The sequence below is a fragment of the Nicotiana sylvestris genome, chromosome 2, assembly GCF_000393655.2.
Source record: "Nicotiana sylvestris chromosome 2, ASM39365v2, whole genome shotgun sequence".
In the NCBI taxonomy this organism is placed as follows: Eukaryota; Viridiplantae; Streptophyta; class Magnoliopsida; order Solanales; family Solanaceae; genus Nicotiana; species Nicotiana sylvestris.
The window spans coordinates 29,345,717-29,357,756 of NC_091058.1; the positions used below are offsets into that span (position 1 = coordinate 29,345,717).

The 12,040-nt window shown below is 33.5% G+C and overlaps 2 protein-coding genes across 2 annotated transcripts; one reads left to right on the plus strand and one right to left on the minus strand.

Annotated features, from left to right (window-relative positions):
• Positions 1–401: 401 nt before the first annotated feature.
• Positions 402–1,145, plus strand: LOC104237372 (uncharacterized). Its single transcript, XM_009791512.2, has one exon. It carries the CDS (start codon positions 402–404, stop codon positions 1,143–1,145), a length of 744 nt encoding a protein of 247 aa, XP_009789814.1.
• A 6,383-nt stretch (positions 1,146–7,528) lies between these two features.
• On the minus strand, positions 7,529–11,482 carry LOC104231641 (uncharacterized protein At5g65660-like). Its single transcript, XM_009784671.2, has 2 exons — positions 10,868–11,482; positions 7,529–8,049 (listed from the first exon to the last, which is right to left on the minus strand). Exons 1-2 carry the CDS (start codon positions 11,144–11,146, stop codon positions 7,879–7,881), a joined length of 450 nt encoding a protein of 149 aa, XP_009782973.1. The 5' UTR covers positions 11,147–11,482; the 3' UTR covers positions 7,529–7,878.
• Between the last annotated feature and the right edge of the window lie 558 nt (positions 11,483–12,040).

Genomic DNA, 12,040 nt, shown 5'->3' on the forward strand with positions numbered 1-12,040 from the left:
AAAATCTAAATTTTTTACTCATATAGGATCATCTTTTTTTAATCAATAAACATGAAGATGATGGTAGGAGTATTATTTTTCGACCTAAGTTTTTTTATTCGCTTATATTTATTTTTGGGGCCACCCCCACCTCCTGCTATATTAAAGGAAAACCATTTCTTCCGCCAGATGAATTCTCACTTCATTGACTCATTACTCTCCGTCTCCCCTCCTTCTCTTTAACCCCAGATTCCAACCACATTTTACCATCCAAAAGCTCTCTTCCTTTTATACTGTGTCGAAACAGAATAGAAACTACAACACCTAAACTTTCCCCATTGTTTTCGCCATAGCAACTGTCACACAATGAAGTAACAAAGATTCTAATTTACTCATTACAGGCTTTACTTTAGCTACCAAAAATGGGTTGTTGTGTTAGCAGTGACAACCACAATAGAGTACCTCCCACTATATCCAATTCTTCACAACAGAGCGAAGAAGAGACAGTCAAAGAAGTGCTTTCTGAAACTCCAACTATACCCAAGAAATCCTCTCCCATCTCATATTTTCCCAATACTATGGAACAAAAACCCCATAAAGATCACATTTTGAAGAAACCTAGCATTCCTAACTTCAACCACCACTCTCGTCATGATCATGATCTCTCGGAAGAAGTATCCGAGATCTGCAGCGACACCATTTCAACTACAACAACATTAACAGATAAACGATACACAACAACTGAAGATGATGCCACTGAAGTCCGGCAGATGTCACCGGCCAAGTACCGGAACGGTTCTTTTCAGGGAGAGTTGAGAAGAAATGTTGGGAGCTCGCCTGCGAGAAGATGTGACCCGTCTCCTGGTCGGGTCAGAGCAGGAAGAGATTCTCGGGGTCCGAGGAAGGATAACGGGGAATGTTCTGGTAGGAGATCGAGGTCACCGGCGATGAGGACGGAGAGTGGAGGATTCGGGTCGGGCATAGGGAGGAGCCCGTCGGTGAGGAAAACGGGTAAGTCGCCGGGAAGAGTGAGATCCGAACTGGGTGATCGGACCCGGAAGATGGAGGAAAGAGATGGGAATGGAGAAAACAAGTGGCCACCGACAAGTGAAAATGAATCACTTGAAAATCCACTTGTGTCCTTGGAATGTTTTATTTTCCTGTGAAAAAATAAATATATAATGCGTTGGTAGTTTAATGATGTAATCTTTGGTAAAAAGTTACTACTATAATGTTAGATTTTGACATTTACTTGATGTTGTCTCTCTCTATCTCTCCCTTTTACTATATGCCTAAACACTCTGAAATTAATTTTAATATTAATTGCTCAAATGGACATTCCGGAAGGCTAAAAGAATCTATCTAGCCAAAAGAAAAAAAATGGTTTGTTAAAAGAATCTGTACTTTTTCTTTTACTAAAAACTCAGATCTTGCAAATAATATAAAATATGTAATGTTTTAATATAAATCTCAATTAAAGATGCAAAAGAGATGATTAATTTCAAACATCATACGTCAATAATAAGAATAAACTTTGCGGCATCAAATCCTGCATTTCTTTTGATGTTGCAAAAACCATAGTTACTTTTTGAATAATAATGTCACTTTCAAAAGTTTAAATATATTTTAATTATGTGCAAAGTGTGCATGGGAGTTGTTCTTATAACTCTTCCTCCATTCATAAAACACTCACAAATCTTCAAAAGAATACAACTAGCAAATCATGTCTTCAACTTTCAAAAAAGTTTCTTTCAAAATTTGTCCAAACAAAATGTTGGATGTGCACTATATATATTTAAATCTCTGTGACACATAAAAAGATTCTAACTAATTTGGCGGCACAATAAGTGTCCCATTGAATTGTTTAAACGTGACATTTAAAACTTTGATAGATAAGTTTCTGAAACTTTAGCATTTAAAACTTAAAATATTTATAAGATTGACTTCCTATGCTATATAAGTATGATACTAATAAAAAATATAATAATAGGTTTTATTGCACGTAATTATGCCACCAAATACGAAAAAAAAATAAATAATTATGTCAATCATTACTCAGGGTGAATTTCCAACTGGAACCTGGCGTTGCTTGGATTGGATTCCCGACTCCCGAGCTCACACCTTTTTCCCCAACAGCAGTCATGGGTTGTCACACTATTACTCTACATGCATTATTATTTCATGTGATTATAAGATCGAGCCCCACCATCTAGGTTTATCGTATTATTCGTATATTCATATATATATCTATAGCATCGCGCGCGAAAGAAAGAAAATTTTTTTGTATAGGCAATATCAATTAGTTAAGATTACGTTTTAGTCATACTAATATATTTACTTTACGTTCAATGCTTGTTAACAGTTTTTTAGTTTTGTCAGAGATTTAGAGCCCATTTGGACAAAAGAAAATTTTATTTTTTTTCGAAATCACCGTTTGGTCATTAAATTTCTAGTTTTCACTTGAAAATACATTTTGGATTTTATCGAAAATTTTGAAAACTCCAAAAAAGTTATTTTTCAAATTTTCACTCAGATCACTCACAAAACTTCAAAAACAACCCAAAATTATATTTATGTCCAAACACAACTCTAATTTTCAAGTAACATTTCCACTTGACATTTTTTTTTCATTTTTTTTTTTGAAATTTTACAATTCTTACAACGCCCACTTATATTCTAGTAGAAAATGTAAAAGAACTGCTAGTACTAGAAATTGTAATTTTTTGTATAGTGAGATGAGTTTCAGTAAAGCGACATAAACAATGAAGATTAATATAACTAACTGCTAACTTGTTCGAAATTGAACTTAATTAGTGTATTTAGAGTTAGAGTTATTCCATTTTTTTCATAGTACTATGGCTCTATTACTATTGTTACTGATTTTTCATCTATTTTCTGTTTCCTACTATGTTTATTTTATCTTTCTGATTTTTGTTGTTGTCATCGAATTCTATTGTCAATTTTCGTCTTTTTGAGTTGAGGGTCTCTCGGAAACAACATATCTATTCCTTCGGGGTAGGGATAAGATCTATGTACACTCTATCCTCTCCAGATCCTACTTGTAGGATTTTAACGAGTTGTTGTGTATTTTGATTTAGAGCAATGGAATGTATTCTTTTCTTTTTCTTTCTTTGTACTTTTTTGAAAGGGAGAGGTGAAAAAGTGGTAGGTGTTATTAAATTGACAACTGTTAGTATGACTGTGGATTAAATTCCAATACAATAATTGGTAACAGTTCAATCAAAGAAGACTGATCATATGTCTTTATGGGCTGCTTTTGGATGCTGTGGCTGTCAGCTTTCTTCATTTCCTTCACACATTCTGATGTACAAAGAACCTACCTGCGGTTTGAGTGTTGTCTTTATCTCTTTGAAAAAAAACTCTCTGCATGATTGTTAGTACTCCACCTTCTAACCTAATGAAAATGGCCAAATACATATCCAACAACTTCAATTGACACCATTTTTTATTTTGGCACTTTATTTTTACCTTGTTTCATTTTGGCCTTCCAGCTCTATTTTATATTTTCCATTTTGGCCTTCCAATTCTATTTTAACACAAAAGCTGAAACCAGTGCAAAAAATATAGCGCGTGTGTATACACAAATATGAGGAATAATAAATATTCAATTAAATATTGCCGCCTAGTTTTTTCATCCATGTCAAACGGGTCAATACTAAAATACCTGAACCCGACCGTATTTTTTCATCCACTGTTGCCCCGTCTTCGTTCTCTAAGTTCCAAAGTTTTCATCTGCCAATTTCATACATGGCCCGTTTAGATGAAATAAACCCACAAAAAATATGATCGGTTCGGGTATTTTAGTATTATCCCGTTTGACATGGATGAAAAAATCAAGTGACATTTAATAGACATTTATTATACCTCAGATTTGTATATACACACGCGCTATATTTTTTGTACTGGTTTCAGCTTTTGTATTAAAGTGAAACATAAAAAATAGAGTTGGAGGGCCAAAATGAAACAAGATAGAGATAAAGTGCCAAAATGAAAAGTGGTGCCAAGTTGGATGGGTTGTATATGTATTTGGCCAATGAAAATTGATCTATGACTAGTACTGTGTAGAGTACTAGACTACCTTGTATTGAAATATTTTGGACTCAAATGTGACTATTGTTTTTTGGCAAGTTGTTTATAAAAGGAGAAAGGGCCATTGAAAGATACATGTGAAAGTAAAGGGAATGAAGCAAATAGCTAGTTGTTGAGATTTTGATGAGATTGTAGTATTTATGGCTGCAGACTATTGGTTAGGGCAATGGGAAACTTTGACCAAATCTGCATGTACATATTGGTTTCTCACCATGTCTCCCAACTAAACTGTAAATGGGGTTCACAAGAAAGGATTGAAAGTAACTTTGATGTACCATATTTATCACAACTATACCTTCAGTACTTGACAATACATTTCTAATAGTAACTATACCACCAAAATGACCAAGCAAAATTTGTCCAATACAGAAAAGTAGGTTAATACAATTGTCAAAGAATAAACAAATGAATGAATTCTCGAAGAAAATACTCGCTAAATTTCTAACCATATACCTAGGGGGACATGCAAAACTTTTTTTTGTAAGTGGTGTTATATTTACATAAATTAAAAAATAAATAAATAACATTTAATAATATATTCCTACAAGCTGAACAGCCTTGGACTAATTTGTAAAAATCCATTAAAATTACAACAAATAGTAGATTGAACCCATAATCTTAAAAATATAATGGGTTCAATGCTAAGAATCTTAAACGTTGAACCGTAAAATTTAAATGTTGGATCCGCTTTTGCATTAGACCCGCCATTGTTTCAACCAAAAAAACAATCAAACGTCCATGAAGTTGTAACACATAATACAACGGCCCCCGACTACTCTATGTTTGGAAAGGAAGTGAAAGAAGGAAAACTGAGTAAATTTCCTCATGTAAAGGGCAAAAGAGGCAATACAGTTTGTTGGCTGTCAATTGAATTTCAGAAGAGGAGGCAAAATCCCGTTTATAGCCGTTAGTGTCTAGTAACACATCAATTGGACTATATAGTGGTCCATATTTTCTATTTATTATATTACTCCTGAAAAAGATGCAGCCGTTACTATAATTTGTCAATTTGTTGCAAATTCAGCAATAGATTCCAATGTCAATGTAGAAGGCAGTGTCACCCATTTCTTCTTCGTCTTTACCCTTGGCAGACAAATGGCTATGAAATTGACTTGGCCTAAAGGACCTTTTCAGTGTTCCCTAAACAATTTTCATTTTGGGCGCAAGCTAGCTGCACACTGCAGTCTGCAGTGCTGTTGCAAAATTGAGATATGGAAAGATAATATTATGGATGTCAATTTTGAGATATGATTGTGAAATCTGCTCATAAATCTCATAAAAAATAGTAAAAAAGAAAGAGAAAAAAAACAAACGGTTTAAACTGTATGATATTTGTTTACTTTGTTATATAAGTCATTTCAACAATTGAAGGGTTTACTTAGAGATTAAAAGAAAACAAAAGAAAGAATTAAGAGGAAGAAATATGACACGGTTTTTCAATTCATAAATAAATCTTACTATTTCTAAAGTTAAAAAAATAAAAAATTAACAGGCATGTATAATGCTGGAACAAAATACTAAGTAATCGCAACTAAAATAAAAGCAGTTGCAAAATGCAAACTGTAGGAAAGTATTTTTTGGGATAATGCAGCGACATTTGAACTTTGGATCGGGTAAATTGTAGTTGAGCTACTGATTTTATGACGAATTTGGCCCAATCCTTTTATACCTCTACTTAAACTATTATCTAGCTAGTTTTATTGTACGCGAGTTGTGTGTATACTTTTTATGAGATTTTTTTTAATTACATAAATACTGTATTAAAAGTTATGTTTGAGTTATAAAATAAGAGTTTAAGCACCTGAAATTTTTGAATAAAATAATTAAGCACGGTAAAATAATATTGCTAGTGTAATTTAATTACTCTATGCGTGTAATATAAAATACTATTCAAAATAGAAGTATATTTTTAATATACATTATATATAATTGAAAATTCTAACATTCTATATGCCTGAATTTTTTTATTCATTTTTTACTGTGTAAATAAGATTTATTTTGTTCTATAGGTAAGTGCATCGTATAGAGCAAAAAGAGGAAAAAATTATAATATTAGAAAAGTACTAAAAAAAAGGTAAAAATTAATAATTTAGAGAGTAAAATATGTATTTAGCAACTGAAAGTTTGAGAAATCTACCTAGTGACTTTTTGAGAGGTGTAGAAATAGTTAGATAACTTTTCAAATAGTTAAGTGATTATTTAACTAATGGATTCCTAATTCGTCTCGTCGACCCACCTCCCCGAATGGAGAGCTTTTGTCCATCTGGTAGTGGACTACAAGTTATTCTTGAAATAGCCCAAAGTAGCAATTTGTAAAAGGCGATTTTTTTCCAAATCTGTGTGCACCCTTTTAAAAAAAGCAAAAGTCTGGACTATATTTTGTGGAAAATTTGCAGCTAACGATATTTGGATTCAATAGAGTTCTGGGGTAGAAATAGTGCAAATTATGCAATCATGAAAGAAAGAATTACAAGAAAATACGGCTTCACACTGTAATAAAAAATGGTCATGTTTTTAAGTTTTACCCGACCTAGCCCATATTGTACATATTTTGAAAACAATAGCTCTTGCAAATTCAAAATTTGTGTTCTTACAACCGTTGTTTCTAAAAGCTATGGAGTTAAATCTATGATCTCAACCATTACTATCACTCTCTCTTCTTCTCACATCTTTTACATATGCTTCAAAGTGTCGTTCACCATTACTGTTGCAATGTAAAAAAATTGAAGAATAGAAGTTCACCATTGAAGGTCATTCAAAGCTTTGCTTTCGAAAATAGAATGTTTTGAGTTTGTTAGTTGTTTGGATTGGGTGTTGTTCCAATTGACTGAAAATATCAAAAGGAGTTCAAAATTTAAATTTGAAGTGATTTGGAGTAGATTGGAGCAAAATTTGAGTTAAATTTCAGAAAAGATGCAAGGAAGAAGACGAAGTCACGATTTTCAGTTGCAATTCTTATTCAAAACCAGTCTGAATCTCCATTAAATGACTTCAAATTTTATATACAACTTTCTTATACTATTTCTAACAAGTCTAAATAATACTCATCCAAATTTCTCACAAAATTAAATTCAGAATTTAAACTCACATATTTAAGCTTGTTAAAAATCTAATTTTCACCACCCAAATAGATTTGGTTTGTTGAACTAATATTTGAGTCATAGTTACTGATTCAAAAATTAACTTAAAAGTTTGTGCAATCTTTTTTAAAAATTAAATAGTAATTTTGAGAGTCTATTGGAGGTGGATGTTAAATCTTAGCTTATTATTTTTGGGCTGGTTGGTTGTAAATTGAAATATGGGCTATAAAATTGAAAAGTAGGTAGCTCAATTATTCTAATGTGAAATTTTCCCATGATAAAACTGTTAGGATTTAAGGGCAATATAAAGGCAATAAAAAACTTGAATCAGACAAGAATATTTCCTCTCTGATGCTAGGTTTGCTCATAAATTAGAGTAGCCATGATATATAACTTGAGAAGTTCTTTTTCCAACTCATGAATCCATGAACTACTATGTTAAAGGCCAATTATATCCATTCCAATTTTGGACAATTCAAGACTCGAGAATGGAACAGATTGACAACATAAACAAGCTAAAGCCTCTTTAGCTATTTTTCTACTGAAGCTTTGGGTACAAAGAAGAGCTAACCAGATGAGAAATCAATGTCTAAATTCTATGTACATAAACCAAAAACCCAACTGGAAACTCAAAATATATGCTCAGGTACCCTTCATAATACCATAGAAATTGGCATTTCTGATATCTGCACCATCTGGTTAAGAAGAGCTAGGACGACACGTTTGAGTTGGAGTTCGTGACACAGATTAAACGACTTTGCTGATGGGGAGGCCACGGATTTCGTTCCGGTTGACAAGGTACAGGAGCAGGATTAGCAATAAAAGTTGGGATGTCATCTCCTGGCATCAACACTGAAACTTCTCTTGCATTTGTAGATACCTGCAGAAGCAAGCAAAGGTTTTAACATGGTATATATGTACTACCTCATGAACCATTGGCCTTAAGAAGAGTGAATCCAAACAACTAGCCTCCTGCTAGAAAACAACCGCGTTGCAGTAGAAAGTAAACTAGATGATAAGAGACACAGATCAAATTGCAACTTATACTAGACATTATCACATTTTATCAAGCTCTCTCTGTCAGCTAATCAATAATCACATTATTAAAACTTATTTGGAAAATTTACTACATTGAGTCACCGAGCAAGTGATAGACTTGTCTTAAAGCAGAACGAGACATTTGACAGGATAGGATGTCTCTTCTGAGTTCAAGCACTCGAATCATTGCTAGATAAATTAGACATGCTTAATTCTTTTTCTTCCTCACTAATATCAGATCATTCAAGTTTTCTCAGAGTTATCACAAGCTATGTACTAACTGATCTTGTCTAAATGAATGCATGTCATGTATGGTAATGGTAAAACAGAAGCAGTCATCTCTTGGATTGTCAAAAACTGAGTTCAGCTATGATTCGACTATATTCAGGTTATTGTCTCCCCCTTTGTATCTTCCCATTTTGTTGGAGGGGTTTGAGAGCCGAGCAAGATGGAGAAGACAATCCTGTACGTTCAGATATCCTTACTGTTATTTCAAAGTTTTCACATTCTTTAGTTATGTTATCCAAGGTGTTTGATCTTGTATACGTATGCGTGCATTTTCTGCTGGAAGCAAGGAACAAGAAGAAATAGACATCCATGTCATATTGTCAAAGGATTCTCTATATACCAATCAAACAACAAATAACAGCTAAATAATTGTTGCTTTTATAGGGCACTAAAACACACAATAATTGTAGGCCAACCCAGCTCTGAACATCACTATGATAATACAACATGATACCTTCTGCTGCACTTAATTATTTTTCAACATTTCATTTTCCAATGTTATTTGTGGAAGTCCAAGTACCTATCATTTGTCTACGTTTCACATTGTGTTTAACTGTTGGGGTCCAGGGCTGAGTATTTTATTTTATGGGGTATAAATATGAGTGCTTTCCAGCACATAGAAATCCCCCAATGAAGCAGGTTTAGCATATTAAGCCTGTATGTGTATCTGTAAGAACTATTAGTAGACACTAACAATGGACAAATCATTTTAAAAATTCCATCACTAAAAAGGCACTAGGATTAAGAGAAAGAGGACAAATTTCCCAATAAAGGAAAAAACTTGCGGTATCGCTTTTCTTACTAGAGAAAAAAAAAATCATCTGATGTTATAGCTTAGCAATTTGGAAAAAATTTGCTGAGATGCTTAAGCTCCCTAAGCAGAGCAGCAACCTTTAAAAAAAATAAAAAATTGTTCATTATGAAAGTAGTCGAGGATCTTTCAGAAATAACCTATCTGCCTTCTTGAAGGTAGGGGTAGTGGCAGGTTACACTGGATTTGTTGTTGTTCATTGTGAAATCACAAGGCACCTATTTGTCTATAATACATGTAATATAGGAGGGAAACGATAGTCCTTTTGGCAAACTAATTTATTTCAAATACTTGACATTTTAAAAACACAAGAAGTCATTTATCAGTACTTTTCCCTCAAATCTACCCTTACTATTCTAATTATTTAAGTTCTAATTAAGTGAAATGTTTAATGAGACATAAAAGATAGCTTAGACAAATATTCTTAAGTCAAGGCTATTGAATGTATTTCTTAAGAAATAGTGCAAAAACCTCAAAAGACAGATAATATAAATGTGAGATAGTGGAACAAGAATAACAAAGATTTTCTCAGGGAAGGCAGCCTGTCTCAAGTCAAGGAGTATTACATGGAGGGCATCAATAACATTGGTGGTGAATTGGTGATGGGCTATTTAATGTACAAAGGGGCCAGGCCCCAGGGGGTGGAGCAAAGCCTTAATACATAAAAATCAACAAAGTAGGCATAAAGTCCCAGATCTCATTAAACAGGGACCAACTGAAAAGCTAACTTCTTTAATGGTAGAGGGGCCATTGGCCATTGCTCAAACACTAATTCAATGGGAGTGTTTTTTCGTGTATCATTATCTGAGGAACATGCACATGCAAATACATTATTTTCGAATTAATATAGTAATAGAAAATTTATTTTTTAATCTTTAAAAGTCTTATAAGCTTCACAACTTGGGTTTCTGCTGGAAAGTAGCAGGAGTAACTTACTCTACTCTGTTTCTGCAAAAAAGCATACGGGGTTTTGACCTTAGCCCACCCCACCCCCCCAAAAAAAGAAATTGATATACAGTAGCAATAATGAGCGAGAGTTTAAACAGGAGAGAAAAAGAGATGGAAGAAATGGCGAAGATGCATCAATTATATGGAATTTCAATTCTTTCTTATGGGAGAAAGAACTTGTCAATTCTTTTCCAAGTGACTGAAAATGACGAAGATGCATCAATTATATGGAATTTCATTGCTAAAAAGCTACCTGTGTGCCCTTTCTCATATGGTATACAGATTTCATTTAAATAAACAGGGAACACAATTTGGAGTAACCAAGAAGATTGCTAGAACAAATATATGCAAAGCACAGAGAAAAAGAACACCTATATAACTAAAGTAAAGCAAAAAAGAAAGGTTAAAAATCAACTTTCAATTCACCAAATTCACAATTAACATTAGCTAGAACAGCAAACTTCTATGAAAAATTCAGAACGCAACCCTGAATGGTCAATGCAACAAGAAATAACCTACCAGACATTTAGCAGAAGAATATTGTTATAAAGAAAACATGAAATTAAAGTTCAGAAACAAGAAATTGAGCTAAAATTCCAAGAAAGACACTTACTTTAGGGGTAGAATAGCCAAGTTTTGGGTTGAAACCTAACTGTGACTCAACATCAGCATGGCGGCGGTGGGAGGTGGGAGTCAAATCCGGCGAGGGTGGTCTGAGGAACCTTTCAAAAATAGCCATAATAAGGAACATAGAGATGAGAATAGCAGTGGCAACAAAACCAAAAGAAACAGCATTAACAGAGTTGTCAAAATGAGTCCAATGATCATCCTTTGTTAAGTACATTGAACCACTTGGTGATGGTGCCCAACCCCATACCCCATCTTCTGCCATTTTTTGCTAAAAAATGTAAACCTTTAACCAACATAAGAAACTTGAGAATACAGTTATGGTAGAGCTGTTTCAAGATTTTGACACCATTATATAACAGCAAATGGAGTGAGCAGTATGGAAGAGAGAGAGAGAGAGAGAGAGAGAGAGAGAGAGAGAGAGAGAGGAAAAGATGAAGAGGTGAAAAGAAGAGAAGCTTTGGAATTTGGATAGAGATGAGGGCTTAGCAGGAAATGGTGCAGTACATGGAAGACTGAAGGATTGTCTTTATCTTCAGCTCTGTTTAAGTACACACAAAGTTGGAAATATCACCTCTGCCATTGAAATAGACATGTCCATGTCCTCCCGTGGCTTATGTTTTGTACTACTAGCCCTTTCATGGGGAATAGTTTTTCATTTTGTTTTAATTGGTGGAGTTAATTAAAGGCATTTTCTTTTTCTAATCCTATAATATTGCATACAAAAACAAATTTGAATATTGTTTCCAAGGTTTTGGTTTATAACTTTTGTCTAAACAGAAAGTTAAGTACTTCATAACGAGGATCACTCAGCTGTCTAATAGCCTATTTGGCCAAAAGTATTTTTATCGCCAAAAATATATATCTTTTTCCAAAAGTTAAGGTGTTCCACCAAATTTTTAGAAGGAACAAAGTGCTTGCAGGAGCAAAAATAGTTTTTGAGAAGTAGAAAAAATATCTTCTTTCTAATAGCCTGTTTGGCCAAGTTAGAGAAATCAGTTTATTTTGAGAAATACTTTTTTCAAAAATGCTTTTGAAAAAAGTACTTTTGGAGAAAATCAGTTTGTGTTTGTCTAATCACTCTAAAAGCACTTTTGAGCAATAATTTGTATTTGACCAAGCTTTTCCGAAAGTGCTTTTAAGTATCAAATTACGAAAA

Coding starts and splice junctions, on each gene's coding strand:
- LOC104237372 (XM_009791512.2), top strand. CDS start 402: ATGGGTTGTTGTGTTAGCAGTGACAACCACAATAGAGTACCTCCCACT.
- LOC104231641 (XM_009784671.2), bottom strand. CDS start 11,146: ATGGCAGAAGATGGGGTATGGGGTTGGGCACCATCACCAAGTGGTTCA. Junction 8,050..10,867: donor TTGGCTATTCTACCCCTAAA/GTAAGTGTCTTT, acceptor TTGCTTCTGCAG/GTATCTACAAATGCAAGAGA.